The sequence below is a fragment of the Microtus oregoni genome, unplaced genomic scaffold, assembly GCF_018167655.1.
Source record: "Microtus oregoni isolate MIOR12 unplaced genomic scaffold, Mior012 000028F_ref0000031, whole genome shotgun sequence".
Classification (NCBI taxonomy): domain Eukaryota; kingdom Metazoa; phylum Chordata; class Mammalia; order Rodentia; family Cricetidae; genus Microtus; species Microtus oregoni.
In genome coordinates, this window is record NW_024543087.1 from 17,148,726 (window position 1) to 17,164,779 (window position 16,054).

At 43.4% G+C, this 16,054-nt stretch overlaps 1 protein-coding gene across 1 annotated transcript in view; it reads left to right on the forward strand.

Moving 5' to 3' along the window:
- The window catches only part of Rad54l2 (RAD54 like 2), a 95,365-nt gene extending 82,661 nt beyond the window's left edge, over positions 1-12,704 (forward strand). The window contains exons 15-22 of the mRNA XM_041677497.1: positions 909-1,008; positions 1,922-2,127; positions 2,515-2,687; positions 4,043-4,239; positions 5,942-6,141; positions 7,863-7,952; positions 8,972-9,064; positions 11,154-12,704. Coding sequence (XP_041533431.1) covers positions 909-1,008; positions 1,922-2,127; positions 2,515-2,687; positions 4,043-4,239; positions 5,942-6,141; positions 7,863-7,952; positions 8,972-9,064; positions 11,154-12,148 — 2,054 coding nt within the window. The 3' untranslated portion in view covers positions 12,149-12,704. The remainder of the gene's footprint in view (positions 1-908; positions 1,009-1,921; positions 2,128-2,514; positions 2,688-4,042; positions 4,240-5,941; positions 6,142-7,862; positions 7,953-8,971; positions 9,065-11,153) is intronic.
- The last annotated feature ends 3,350 nt before the right edge of the window (positions 12,705-16,054 follow it).

The following is a 16,054-nucleotide window of genomic DNA, read 5'->3' on the forward strand; positions in this document are numbered from 1 at the left end:
CTGCACGCACTGGGTGAGTCAGTCTTTTCTAAGTTCCTAGATGAGTCTTGTGCACACTTAAGTCTGGAGACGCTATTCTTAGAATTCACTAGAGGAGAAAAACATGCTTTATAGGTTTCTTGTTGTTGTTGTTGTTTTGGTTTTTTGTTTTTGTTTGGTTGTTTTTTTTGTTTGTTTTTGAGATAGGGTTTCTCTATGTAGACAGGCAGGCTGACCTTAAACTCAGAGATCCACCTGCTTCCGCCTCCCAAATGCTGGTATTAAAGGCACGCGCCACCACCACCCAGCTGTATTTTATAGTTTTGTGTTACATGTGAGAGTTACTTGATTATACTTTCACAGTGCTGATGTCTAGGCTTCATCATAGACCCATGGTTTGCCCAGTGGGTAGATGTTTTGTTTTGTTTTAAAAACATTTACAGGGTTGCAGAGATGGCTGAGTGGCTAAGAGCTCATGCTGCTTGCTCTTACAGAGGACCAGAATTCAGATCTTACCGTCCATGTTAAGCAGGTCACAAATATCTATAGCTCCAGCTCCTAGGGAATCTAATGCCTGTGGCCTCTTCAGGCACCTGTACCTGTGCGCATGCACACACGGGCACACACGCATACCTACACACAGAAACATATATAATTAAAAATAAAATACATAATTAAAAAAACAAACATTCGCCGGGCGGTGGTGGCGCACGCCTTTAATCCCAGCACTTGGGAGGCAGAGGCAGGCGGATCTCTGTGAGTTCGAGACCAGCCTGGTCTACAAGAGCTAGTTCCAGGACAGGCACCAAAACCACAGAGAAACCCTGTCTCAAAAAAAAAAAAAAAAAAAAAAAAACATTCGTGCAGTGGCTTTGCTGAATTTCTCTGCTCTCATCTATTCATTTTTGTTTGTTTTTTTTTCTTTCTAGGGCTAGATGGTAGCACCCCTGCCTTTGAGAGAGAGCGGCTCATTAATCAGTTCAATGATCCCAGCAACCTCACCACCTGGCTGTTTCTTCTTTCCACAAGGTGAGTGGAGTCTGTAAGGGGGTGATTGTGTAATTTGCCACCTGGGCAGGTACCTCAAAGTCTCATCTAAATCAGAGAAGAAATCTGCTCGGTCTTTAATTTGTTTCTGAGGTCAGAAGGGGATCCCAGGAAAAGTTGTTGTGAAGGTAGTCATGAGGGTGTTGTACAGCTCTCTGAGATCTTCATAAGTGGTTGTCCTGATTTGATTTTCTCTCAGGAGTGTTTTATGGTAAGGAGTGCTTTGTTACATTAGATAATGTATAATGTAAATAAAAATGCTTTTAAAAGTGCCCAATCTCAGCAACCAGGAGGCAGAAGGCTTATGAGTCAGGCCAGCCTGACTTCTGTCAGTGAGTGCTGCTTCAAAACAAAACAAACCAAAATAACTTGAAAGTGTAGTGTGACTGTAAAAGGTTGATGTTTTTGGTTCAGGACTAGTATGCTAATGGTTCTGTTGATTTCTGCTAACAGTGTTTAACAGCATATAGGTTCTTTTTCATTTGAAATAAGATCTCATGTAGCCCTGCTGGTCTTCTTTAGCTCCTGATCTTCCTGCCTGTGGTGCCATGTATTGGAATTCCCAGTCAATATGAGTCTTTCATCCCCCTTGGGTATTAAAGTAAAAACACTGGAAACATTTTGTGTATAGACATTTCTTCCTACTAAGGGACAGCGCTCTGGAGCTACTTTGTGGTTCTTTACCTTTTACAGAGGGATGGAGAGCTATAGACACTGTTGTATTGGGCTGAAGGGCACACTTTTCAACACTTGAGGAACAAGCATAGTGTTTGTCAGGTCAACAAAATTCTTGTATTTATTTTGCTTAAGAGGAATGCTGGGGTAGGGGTCACAGAAGGCTAAGCTTACTAGAAAACCACCTTTAAGACTATGGTTGTTGGCTTATGTCTTCAAGGGCCGGATGCTTGGGTGTGAATCTGATTGGTGCCAACAGAGTGGTGGTATTTGATGCTTCCTGGAACCCTTGCCACGATGCTCAGGCAGTATGTCGGGTATACCGTTATGGCCAGAAAAAGCCCTGTCACATCTATCGCCTTGTGGCTGATTATACTCTTGAAAAGAAGATCTATGACCGGCAGATTTCCAAGCAGGGCATGTCAGGTGGGCGATTTTCCAGGCTATTCCAGATATGTTTCTATACCAGCTGCTATCCTATAAGCGATCAAGGGTGTGGGGGAGGGTCAGGGCATGGGAATACAAATAGACTTTAGATCATAGAATGCCAGAAGACCCTCCCGTATCATTCTAGTTCAGGTCACTAAGGAGATTGTCCTCATATTGGGAAAAGTAAGTTTAATAAGAGGAGTCAGTAGTTTTCTCTTCTGTGATTTGTCCATTTCACCAGGGCCCTCAGCCTGTTTGACTTTTGTGTGTGAAAGACTTCCTTATTGTCAGTTGAGCCACTTTCTCTCTGCTGACCTATGTAGCTAGTGGTGTGTTCAGTCTTCTTTGACGTGTGCTGACTTTGTTCTTACCTTTTTCTTCTAGACCGGGTAGTGGATGACCTAAACCCAATGCTGAACTTCACCAGGAAGGAAGTGGAAAACCTGCTGCACTTTGTTGAGAAAGAGCCAGCTCCCCAGACGTCTTTGGATATAAAGGGGATCAAGGAGTCAGTCTTGCAGCTTGCCTGTCTGAAGTACCCTCACCTCATCACCAAGGTAAGTACCTGATATACATGACATCCTTGGTATGGCGGACTCAGTCAGTGAAGACTTGTTTGGCAAACCTGCTTCCTTCTGAAGTAGTGGTTCATGCACACACTGTACTAAAGTGATTCTTTTGCTGACCCCACCTACCTCCACACCTTGTCTAGTCTTTGGAGTGTTGAGCTTAGTCAGTCATTCCAATAATCTGATCACTGTGAATCTCCCTGACAGAAGGAGGAGGAAGTTCTGAATGCAGATGAATTCTCTGAACTCTCTATTCTTTTGGTAGGGAGTATGAACTTGGGCATTTGCAACTGATACTAGGTTAGAGCTGTGGACTATACTTATTTTTTATTTATGTATCTGTGTATTTATCTTTAAATTATTTATTGATTTTATTTCATGTGTATTGGTGTTTTTGTCTACATGTATGTCTGTGTGAGGGTATTGGGTTCCCTGGAACTGGAGTTACAGACAACTGTGAGCTGCTATGTAGGTGCTGGGAATTAAACCTGGGTCCTCTGGAAGAGCAGTTAATATTCTTAACTGCTGAGCCTTCTCTCCAGCCCCTATTTGTTTATTTTTTAAGATTTATTTTTACTTTAGTTGTGTATATGTGTATATCTTTGTGAGTATGTGCATGTGAGTGCAGGTGCCTGTGGAGCCCAGAGGTGTTGAATCTCCTGGATGGAGCTAGAGTTAGAGGAGGTTGTGAGCTGCCCAACATGGGTACTGGGTACTGGATTTGTGTCCTCTGCAAGAGTAGTGTGTGCTCTTACTCTTAACCACGAGTCATCTCTCCTCCTTTTGAATTTTGAAAAGTGTGTGTGTGTGTGTGTGTGTGTGTGTATTTACATATGCGTGTGGAAGAGAACAATTTTGTAAATTTTGTAGAGTTTATTCTCTTTCTCCCTTTATGTGTATTCTGAAAATTGAAATCATGTCACCAGGATATAGCTCACTAGTCCATGAACTAGACTCTTGACAGAACCTGCTTGCCTATATATAACGCTTTTTGCCAGTGTTGGAGACAGCCAACTTCTTTTTGGCTCCAAAATAAGACTCACTGTACATCAGTTGTATTTGCACAAAGGCTGGTAATTGGAGGGCTGGAGAGATGGCTCAGCGGTTAAGAGCATTGCCTGCTCTTCCAAAGGTCCTGAGTTCAATTCCCAGCAACCACATGGTGGCTCACAACCATCTGAAATGAGATCTGATGCCCTCTTCTGGCCTACAGGCAGACACACAGACAGAATATTGTATACATAATAAATAAATAAATAAATAAATAAATAAATAAATAAATAAATATTTTTTAAATAAAAACCAAAGACTGGTAATTAAACCCAATCGTTCTCTGTCTCCAGGAGCCTTTTGAGCACGAATCATTGCTCCTCAACCGAAAGGATCACAAGCTGACCAAAGCTGAGAAGAAAGCAGCAAAGAAAAGCTATGAGGAGGACAAGCGTACATCAGTACCATATACTCGCCCATCGTATGCGCAGTATTACCCTGCCAGTGACCAGAGCCTGACCAGCATCCCTGCCTTCAGTCAGAGGAACTGGTGAGTTGCTGAAGGAAGAGAGTCTGGCTGGTCTAGACCCAATTCCTTTCATTCAGTTCCTGTTCACCTAAAGGGAGAACGTACAGCTTGCTCTTGGGCTGCTATGCAAAGAAGGTCCTGCTCTAGTGTCAGGTGTCAAAGCCACTCAGCAGCCCACATGTTCTAAATGACTCTAGTTTTGATGACCTTGGCTGGAGAAATGAGCTACTGATTTTGCCACTCAGCAGAACCCTTCTGGTAGAATGGTATAAAACGGTTGTTTTATGGGGCAAACTTTAAGTCACATGGGAATGTATATGCCAACCCTAGAGGGTGTCTTCCTCATACATCAAGACCAAAGCTTATTGACAAGTAGGGTTGGTGAGATGTTCAGCAGAGAGAATACTCTCTTTGCAAGCCTGAGGACCTGAGTTCAATTCCTAGAACCTACACGTAAGAGGAGGAGAAAATTGATTCTACATAGAGCTGTCCTCTGACTTCCACACACATGCCTTGGCAAGATTGCATCCACACACACCAAATACATACATGCTCAATAATTTTTTCCTTCATTGTTTATTGGCAATTTACTATGTGCAAAGCATTCACACATGGCCTGGCAGAGTGCATTTAAGTTAAAAGAATCAATAGACCCATTCCAAATCAAGTGTAGGAAAAAGCACACGATGATCAAATGTCTTTAGATAGGAATTTCAACAAGTATAATGAATTTTTAAAAGCTTAGCAAAAGGAAATTTCTTCACATGCTATCAGAAAAGCAAATGCAAAGGTGCATGCCTGTAATCCCAGCACTCAGAATGTAGAGGCAGGAGGAGAAATTTAAGGTTATCCTTGGTGAGTTTAAGGCTAGCCAGGAGTATATTAAGTGGTGGCAATGGGAAGAAGACAAGGGGTGGGGCACACGGCAGCAGGGGGCAACAGGCATACATGCAGGTGTAGAGAGGGAAATCTTGATCTCAAATCAGGAGTAATAACTTTGTCACGTACCATCCAGGTGAAAGGTGAACTAGGAAGAACATACTAGTGACCTTAGGTGGTATTATAGTACCATCATATAGAAGTCTGGCTTTGGGCAAGGGCTTTGGTTGCTACTGCTTTTGTGTGGTGGTCATAACCAGAGAGACATTATGGAGACTGACACAGCTAGGAGCCAGGAGGAGCATCATGAAAAGTAATTTGTAGTAGAGAGAGGCATCTGCATAACTTACTGAAGTTTGAGGTTTGAGAGAGAATCAGAGAGTGAGAAATGATGCCTAAAGTGGGGATAGGTGATCCCTGATGATCACTTGAACATACGGCATCACACAGGTGAGTGAGTCAGGATAAATTTTGCCCTTCAGATTTCAACTTAAATGGTATCATGAACCTGTCTTTGCTTTTTATATTTTTGTAACATCTCATCTTCCCTTTAGATCTAGTTCCCGATGTAGATAGTCCAATTTCTAGAAAAGCAGATATACCTTCTATTTCTGAAAGGCTTCACTCCACTAACATCTGACTACTTATCTCTGGAAATGACCTCTTCTTTCTCTGCTATGGTATCTCAGTCATGCCTCTAGGCTTCTTTAGAATTGATTAGAGTCTGCATGTTCTTCTGATGCTGTTCTCAGCAATAGTTAAGGGTGAAGGGCTTGGCAGTTTATAGTAGCTCAGTGGCTGTTCTGTCCAACTCTGAAAATGTGCCTTTTTTTTTTTCCTGCAGGCAACCAACACTGAAGGGTGATGAAAAGCCTGTGGCCAGTGTTCGTCCTGTACAGTCCACCCCCATCCCCATGATGCCCCGGCATGTCCCACTCGGTGGCAGTGTAAGCTCTGCCGCCAGCACAAATCCATCTATGAACTTTCCCATCAACTACTTGCAGCGGGCAGGAGTTCTTGTGCAGAAAGTGGTCACCACGACAGGTTGGGAATTTCTACTTTCTGTTCTGGGGATATTGTGTCTGTCTGTCTGTCTGTCTGTCTGTCTGTCTATCTTCTGTCTTTTTAAATTAGCTCTTCTTTTTTTCTGAATATTAAAGTTTTATTTATGTGTATGGGTATTTTGCTTGTGTGTATGTAAATGTACCCCATGTGCACCTGGTGCCTGCAGAGATCAGAAGAGAATGTTGAATCCCCTGGAACTGAGATTACAGACAGTTATGAGTTCTGTGTGGGCGGCTAGGAATCAAATCTGGGTCCTCTACAATAGTAGCAGGTGCTTATAGCCATTTATTTTGTGTTCTTGTGTGTGCCACAATGTTCATGTGGGTTCTAAGGGTCAAGTTCAGGTTGTCAGGTTTAATGATAAAGCACTTTTATTCATTGAGCAATCTACTGGCTCAGTGTTGTCTTTTGTAACTTGATGCTGTTATCCAGGAGGTATTCAATAAACACTTTTTTTTAAAATATTTATTTATTTATTTATTATTTATTTATTTATTTATTATATATATTATGTGTATAGCATTCCTTCCACGTGTACCTGCAAGCCAGAAGGGGGCGCCAGGTCTCATTATAGATGGCTGTAAGCCACCATGTGGTTGCTGGGAATTGAACTCAGGACCTCTGGAAGAGCAGTCAGTGCTCTTAACCTCTGAGCCATCTCTCCAGCCCCTCAATAAACACTTTTTGTATAGACCTTACCATATTTGGCATTATAGGTAAAAATGAAGGTCCCTGATCTTGAAGATTTTGTATTCTGGTTAAATACCTTAATATAAGGTTTGGGTTTTTGTTGTTGTTGCTTTGTTGTTTTAGAATGGTAGTGAGTAAAATTCTATGGATACACAGGGACTCTTGAAATGTTACTGGAATATCATTTTGGGTTTCAAAGGCTTTCAGAGATATGAGTGTGCTGAGCCCTGCCTAAACGCAGGGCCAAATGGGTATAAAGGGCACAGCTTACAGTGTTAGGAGAACTGGACTGTTAGGATGCGTCTTTTCTGTGTCAGTTTGCTGTAGATTGGGCATGGTGGGCCAAGGAGCAATGGAGGGAACTGTGTGTTTCAGCCAAGCCCCAATGTCAGTTCTGAGATTGAGAGTGACTGGGAAGGAAAGCATTTCATGATTTTCCTCTTCACTTATTATTTATGAAGTATCCATGTTATACACATTTTGATAAAAACATTTTGGTTTTTCTGAGAATAAAACCAATATATGACATTTATTAACAATTGTGAAATAAACTGAATAAAACCCCTGTTAATCTTATTTCTCAATTCAATCTTGAAAATACTCTTTTCCAGTTGTGGAGTAATGCCAGCAAGAAAGAGCAGACAGAGCACTTTTGGAGCCTAAAAATGAAGTGGGACAAATATGCACAAATAGTTCAGAATCAAGAAAAATAGAAACAGCCGTTCAAACTGATTTTTTTTCTAAACTAAAAATCCTATGAATTTTTAGTTAAAACGAAGGAAATTGGTCAGAAGGACGACCAGCTTTCTAAGGAGTTTTGGTTTTCAATAGTATTCTTTGATGAGATAGTTGTGAAAGGTTCTACTTGCTTAACCTTCCTGATTCTAGCGCTGTAGAAAGGCTGTAGGACACTGCTAGTTTGGACTTGGGATGGATGTGAGACTTTAGTTTCCTTTCTTTTCTTCAGTCAAGCCCTGTGTCCTCTAAATGCAAGGTCTGTTTTTCACTAGATATTGTTATTCCTGGACTCAACAGCTCTACAGATGTACAAGCAAGAATCAATGCTGGTGAGAGCATCCATATCATCCGGGGGACGAAAGGTGAGAGCCTAGTCAAGGGCCTTTGTCTGAGAGTACTAAGCTGAGAATCAGAATAAACACGGTTTAATCTAGAGAGGGCATAGGAATCATCCCATAAGAGCATCGCAGTTGGGAGAAACGTGAGAACGTGGCATTTCTATGAGCTGACATTGAACTTCGAGGGTGTCTGTCAGTAACTTAAAAGAAGAAATTGGGGTTCCCATGTTTCTGTATCTTTTGTTTTTATGGGAAATCTTGGAGTGAATGTGCATAGCTATAAAGAGAGCAAACCGAGGGAAAGAATTATAGAGCAGGTTGTAGGCAGCATGTGCCGCTGTGTCATTTATATACCATTTCTTTGAGCCAGGGTGCTGGTTCCAAGCTAGGAAATATATGCTGCACATGAATTAGTGCAGATACTAATTGTGCATTGCACAACAGAATTTTTAGTGTGATAATTTTAAAAAGTCCAATATGATGATGGGCGCACACCTTCAATCCCAGCACCCTGGAGGCAGAGGCAGGCAGATCTCTGTGAGTTCGAGACCAGCCTGGTCTATATAGTGAATTCAAGGAAAGCCAGAGCTATGTAGTGAGACCCCATGTCAAAAAAACAAAACAAAACAAAACAAACAAAAAACAATCAAGATCTTGAATTAACCCAACCAAGCAATAGAGGATACTGAAGCATAACAGTCCATTTTCCAGACCAGGAAGAGAATCTGGGCTAGAGTGCCCGAGAGCACAAAGCTTGCTTTTCACAGGTCCTGTGCACGTCTCCCATTGATTGTTACTTTCTGGAGTGATTACCCGTATTCTTCTCTAGATGTTAATGTGGTAGATTTAGCAATCAATATCTACAGGAAAAAAAAAATGAGTCGTTTTGAATCTAGACTTTAATCCTGTCCTTATTGTGGGTGTCTTGTGGGATAGGATTGAGATCTAATTTTATAGGCACTTCCCAGCCCATGATGCCTGGAGTTTCTCAGGGTTGGCTATAGTTAATGCAGGATCCTAACAGTTTGTCTCATATCTCTTAGGGACATACATCCGCACCAGTGATGGACGGATCTTTGCTGTCCGGGCAACTGGCAAACCAAAGGCCCCTGAAGATGGTCGGATGGCTGCCTCAGGTGTGGTGGCCTTTTACTTTCTATTGACCTATGCAGCATTTATTTGGTGTATTTATAATTAATGTACTTCCTAAATAAATAACATATACGATTTGTAATTTAGAACATGAAAAGGGGATAGGCGATGAAAACTAAGTTTTTCTTTCCTCTTCCCAATCCTCCTTTTCGATACATGGTAAAGTTGTGTGTGCATACAAATATAACTGTGCATTTTAAAACAGATGTTAATATACCACCTTTATTGCTTTCACTCACCGGTGATAGCTCATTTCTTATCTTTTGTTCTAGACATGCCTTGGTGAAGTTTACTGCTGATTTACACTTAGGTTATTAGTACTGGCTTGTGGGTGTATTTATGGGACACGCTCCTAGAAGTAGAATTTTTGGTCAAGGGTGTATCCATGGCATATGAACAATGTTGAGGACTCTTGCCAAGTTCTCCTAAACAGAAGTGGTTTTCTTGTATCAAACTACCACTGAGATAGGAGAGCTAGACTGTCCCTAGCTTCTGTTCTAGGCTTCACTTGTGGACTAGAAGAAGGGAGCGTCTGTATTCCCTGCACCAAGACCCAAGGATTATTAATTTCCCATTAATTCCTGTCTTTCCTTGCCTTCCTATTATATAAATTATTTGTAAGTTGAATATACCATGCTATTTTATCCATAAATACTTCAATATACATCTCTTAAGATTAAGAACATTCTCTGGTGCCGGGCGGTGGTGGCGCACGCCTTTAATCCCAGCACTTGGGAGGCAGAGGCAGGCGGATCTCTGTGAGTTCGAGACCAGCCTGGTCTACAAGAGCTAGTTCCAGGACAGGTTCCAAAACCACAGAGAAACCCTGTCTCGAAAAACCAGAAAAAAAAAAAAAAAAAACATTCTCTGGGTGGTGGTGCTGCGCACCTTTAATCCCAGCACTTGGGAGGTAGAGGCAGGTGGATCTCTATGAGTTCGAGGCCAGCCTGATCTACAAAGTGAGTTCCAGGACAGCCAGGCTGTTACACAGACAAACCCTGTCTCAAAAATTTAAAAAAAAAAAAAAAAAAAAGATTAAGGGCATTTACATCCTAGCTACAACATCATAAAAGAACTAAAAAATTAACACTAATTCATAATCTTATATAACATTCAACTTTTATCCAAGTTTCCTAGTTTTCCAAATTGCTCTTCATGGCTAGATTTTTGTTCTGTCTTAAATTGGATAGGCTGTATTTTAACTTAATTTATATCTTTTTATCCCTTGGTCAATAACTGTTGCTCCCAGAAAAAAATCTGACTAGTTAGTTTTAAGAGAAATTTGTAGCTGGGAATGGTGGTTCACATCTTTAAACCCAGCATTCAGAAGCAGAGGCAGGAAGATCTCTGTGAGTTTGAGACCAGCCTGGTCTACATAGTAAGTTACAGGTCAGGCAGCTATACACAATGAGACCTGGTCTCCAAAAAGGGGAAGATTTTCCCAGTATTTCATAGGATTCATTTGTAGAATTGTTCAGACAGAGGAAGGTGCAGGAAGGTTACATGTCCTTTCGTGGGTAGACTTGCACATTAATTTTGTTGTTGTTGTTGTTGTTGTTGTTGCTATGAGAGAATACTTGGCAAGAAGAAACTTAAAGGAGGAAAGGTTTAGTTTGGCTAAAGTTCAAGGGAATACAGTTCAGAAGGAAGTCATGGCCGCAGAAGTTGAGGCAGCTTCTCACCTATGTGCACAGTCAGGACACAATAACAAACAGGAGTGCTCAGCTCACTTCCTCCTCCTTCTCTCACATCCTATCCCATGGAGTGACGCTGCTGCTCACTTAAGATGGGTCTCCCTGACTCAGTTAGCTTAATCTAGAAACTCTCACAGACATGCCCAGAAATCTGTCTCCTAGGTTTTTCTTGATTGTGGTCAAGTTGATCATCAGTATTAACCATCACAACTTGTTTCTGGAATCAAAAGATTTCTGTCTTTGAGACTAGAGAAAGTTGACTGGATGACATTTAAATATCAAACAGTGAGAATTTGGGGACCGCATTACAAGATTTATTCTTCATAGAATTGTTTTTCCCTTTCCATTCTGGTTTCATTTACCTGTGTTTTCTCTCCAGGTTCGCAGGGGCCTTCTCTTGCATCCACAAGCAATGGCAGACACAGTGCCTCATCACCCAAAGCCCCTGACCCTGAGGGGCTGGCCAGGCCCGTCTCTCCTGACAGCCCAGAAATCATCAGTGAGCTTCAGCAGTATGCAGATGTGGCCGCTGCTCGGGAATCCCGCCAGAACTCCCCCAGCATCAGTACCACCCTGCCTGGCCCCCCAGCCCAACTTATGGACAGTAGCACCATTCCTGGGACAGCTCTTGGAACTGAGCCATGCCTTGGGGGTCATTGCCTCAATAGTTCCCTCTTGGTGACTGGCCAGCCCAGTGGTGGCAGGCACCCAGTGCTGGACTTAAGGGGCCACAAGCGAAAGTTGGCCACTCCATCTGCCACCCAGGAGTCAGTCCGTCGGCGGTCCAGGAAGGGCCATCTGCCAGCCCCCGTGCAGCCCTATGAACACGGGTATCCAGTCTCTGGCGGGTTTGCCATGCCACCCGTCTCCTTAAATCATAACCTCACCACCCCCTTCACCTCCCAGGCTGGGGAGAATTCCCTATTTATGGGCAATACCCCCTCCTACTACCAGCTGTCCAATTTGCTGGCAGATGCCCGCCTGGTGTTTCCAGTGACTACTGACCCTCTGGTGCCAGCAGGCCCTGTCAGTTCCTCTTCCACGGCTACCTCAGTCACTGCCAGCAACCCCTCCTTCATGCTCAACCCCTCTGTGCCAGGGATACTACCCAGCTATTCACTCCCATTCTCACAGCCACTCCTGTCCGAGCCGAGGATGTTTGCGCCTTTTCCTTCCCCTGTCTTGCCCAGCAACCTTTCTCGGGGCATGTCTGTCTACCCAGGATATATGTCCCCACATGCAGGCTACCCAGCTGGTGGCCTTCTCCGGTCCCAGGTGCCTCCATTTGACTCCCATGAGGTTGCCGAGGTGGGGTTCAGCTCCAATGATGATGAGGATAAAGATGATGATGTGATAGAGGTCACTGGGAAATAGCTAGGAAGCCCTTTCCCACCTCACTTGGGGCCCCTAGCAGGTTGCCCACCAAACTGGAAGGCAGTGAACCGGTCTTTCTAAAAATAGGGCACTTGGCAGGAGGGAAAGAAGACAAAGAAGAGTGGCTGACCGTTATGGCGGGGCTCTATTGCTGTTTATTAGAAGATGAAAAAGAAAAAAAAAAACCCAGAAACCCCAGCAGAGCTGCAATAGTGGGAGATCAGGGACCGAAAACAGGGATGGAGGGGTAGAGCAACCTGCCTCTTCCTTCCTGCCTTGCTTATGCTGTCTGCTCATTTGCCCATCTGAGTGTAGAAGAGCTCATATCCCTTTTTGCCTTTGGGAACATCTCTCCCAAGAGAGCTAGCTGCCTTACTGAGTGTCTTAGTTTGGCCTGGGGATGGGAGAAGAGAGAGGGGGAATGAAGAAGATGAGGGCGGGCATGGGAAACAGACTGAGATTCCATGTGAAGTGGTATCTTTTTAGGAGGTAGGAAGGAAGCAGAACAGGTGTGTGTGTGTGTGTGTGTGTGTGTGTGTGTGTGTGTGAGAGAGAGAGAGAGAGAGAGAGAGAGAGAGAGAGAGAGAGGAGAGAGACTACACACATATGTATGTAGCAGAATGGATCAAGGTGGGAGGGGAGGGAGGGGAAAAGTAAGGTAAAGTAAAAAAATGAACTTTTTTTAAGTGTAGATCAGAGTGTGGTGGTTTATGGCTACTCACTTGAACATCACTTGAGTCCGGGAGAAGCGCCGTGGGCATCATTTCCTTCCAGACAGGCAAAGAAGGCCACGCTAACTCGAGGCCCTAGTTTTCAGAGTCACATGTGTTTAAGTTGAGGGGCAATCATGAGAAAGGGAGCATTTCCAGTCTCCTACTCTCCCCAGTGGTCATCTCTGAGTAGATGTCTCTTTCTATACAGGCTAGACACGCACTGCAGTGAGGTTGAGTTATGTTGTGGTTAGAAAAGACATGCTTCACCAGGGCAGATCCAAGCCCTTCTCTCTCCCTTCCTGTTAGAGAGCTCCATGTTAATTTATTTCTTACGGGCAATTATTTATTATTTTCATTTGGGGGCAAGGGTGGTAGGGGGAGGTTATAAGAAAGATAGGAGATAGTAAAGGAAGTTCTAAGATATTCCAGACCTGCTGGTGGATTTAAAAAAAAAAGGGTTTCAGATGGTGAATTAATTAACCAGGGGATGAGAATTAGAATTAACCAAGAGTTAAAGCAACTGTGTTGTGGGGAAGTAGCCTCTCAGGAAAATCAGGGTGCCCTGAGACTGGCTAGTTGGGGGTGGTGAGACTCATTCCACAGAAATTAAAACTTGGGATCATGGACTTTGCTACTGGGAAGTAAGTAACCTCCACGTTTGAACTGTTATCTTCTATGATGATTTTACAGGCCAGTTCTCTCTGCTGAATAGTGAAACTGGATAGGTAGCTGCCGGGTTGAGGTAATGGACTATTGGTTTCCAGCTGGGAATTGTCTTGGCTTCCCCAGCATATCAGGTGGTCAGTGTGGGCCTGATTTCTGTTGCCTCCATCTTCTCTGAAGGGTCATGTGGAAACCCTTCCATTGTCTGGCTTTTGTTTTAAAAGAACACATGACTTATTCTGGTCTCCCTCCCTGTTCTGAATGCGAGGGCAGGAGTTTCTAGTGCTTAAACATAAACACTGGCTGTTTCTTAGTGTGTACTGTGTCCTATAGCTCCCCTGCCCCCGAATATTTCCAGGCAGTTCTTTGTGATGAATAGCACACATGGTGGTGCCTGACTTTCCCACCTTTCCTTGGCTCCAACCTGATTGGGCAACTGCTAAATCTGCCTCTTAGTCCAATATGCATCTTAACCTGCAACTCTTGATTAGGCTTCCATTGTTGGGGGAGAAGGGAGCTTTAAGGCAGATACTGGGGTTTTCTCAGAGAGACAGGGAGATGCTGATGGGGTATGTTGTATGTTGTGTGTGTACTGTCCAGAACACCAAAAGTGGACCTTTCTGTTTTCATACGCACCCTGTCAGACACTGAACTCTTCTACTCATAGAAGCCTTAGATCTACAATTTAGCTATGCAAATTATTTTAATAACTTAAAATAGCTGTTCCAATCAGTGCTTTCTCTGAAATGTAGCCCAAAAATAGGTAGTTGAGGCATTTTAATTGGAGTGGGCTCTTAGGTTGAAGCTGGCGCAGTGGGAGCGAGCTAGTCCTGATCTCTATAATTTGAAGAACACACACAGAACTTGGGTTACATCAATGCCTCTGGAACACTGAGCTCCCAGAGTTGTGTGTGTTAACTTTGTCTGTGTTTATGTCTTTGTGTGTGTATTACATAGATGCCTCTCAGACCTTGGAACACTGAGCTCCCAGAGGGGCTGTGTGTGTGTGTGTGTGTGTGTGTGTGTGTGTGTGTGAAGTGTGTCTGTGTTTATGTCTTTGTGTGGGTACATGGATGCCTCTCAGACCTTGGAACATTGAGCTCCCAGAGGTTGCATGTGTCTGTGTCAAGTGTGTCTGTGTTTGTTACATGGGTGCCTCTCAAACCTTGGAACACTGAGCTCCCAGACTTGTAAGTCTGTGTGTATTCCTTGCCAGCCAGGGAAGTGGGTGTTTCTGTGTTCACAAATAGGAAATCACTAGAAATCATTTCAGTAGGGAACTGAAACCAGTCAGTTTTTAAGCTGCCAGGAAGTAAATGGGTATTCTGAGAGATGGCATGTGTCTGTCCTACACGCTGTCATTCCAGGACTTGGAACTCACTTCAGATTAGCAGAGGCCATAACTCTAGGCAAGGTTTCTGGTTAAAAAAGGCTTTTTGTGATCATGTGCAGCTTCTGCTGCATAGCGGTGGAGTGAGAGCATGGGAGATTGAATTGCCTATTGATTCCATGGACTTTGGCACCTGTACCTCCCATCCAATAAGTCTAAAATATTTGGCTTTTCCTGTGGGCTAGTGGGGAAATGTGCATGCACAGCAAACATGAGCATGTGATGAGGGGGTAGGGAATGTACAGTTAGTACTGTACTTAGATTGGAAACACTTGATAAGTGGACATGTTGGCCTATGCTTGGAATCCTAGCCCTCAAGAAGCTGAGGAAGGAAGATCAGCCTGGTCTACGTACACAGTGATACCCTGGGCAAAGGCACACAAAGATCAAACTCATGCATTTTCTCTTCACTAGTTCTATTTATCTTTCATGGAATGTTTTGAAAGTTCTCTCAAGTCCAGTCATTCTGGTGTATTCTAAATTCTGATTCTAGGGAACACTACTAAATGATGCAGGATGACACTTGAGATACTTGATTCCCTTTTCTTAGTCTGTGTCCCCTCTGGTAAGAATGGAGTAGCTATTCAAGAAAGGAAGTACATGAACCCTGTTGGGTCAGATTCTCTTGATAAGCATCTTTGAAGTCCTTGCCCCTTTGAGTTATGCTACTTAAGTATTGTTTCCTGGCTTAAAGATAATTCTGTCTGGTCCTTGGAACTCTTTTCTAGGAGTTTATGTGTATGTTATATATTTGTGACTTACAGCTAAAAATGAAGTTCTTCACTCTGGGAGCATGAAGCAAAGAGCTGATTAGTTGAAACAAAGCATGAACCATATAGATGAGACTGCTGGTAGCAAGCAGTCAGTATCATTAAGCCTGACATTTGTTGCTCTGGAACTGAATACTCCCACGGGGGAAGATTTTCTGGAGGCTTTACATTCCTTGTTCTTAGACAGACTCTTGGCATCCCCCTTCCCTTTGGTTTCTACATGGCCAGACCTGAGACATGGCTTTCTGTGCATTCAACTAGGTTGCTCTCTCCCCACCACAGATGCTGAGAGAAGTCACCCTTCCTCCAAAGGATGACTGTGGCTCCTCTGCTGACTAATTCCCAGGAAATCAGCACCTCCAGGCTGAGC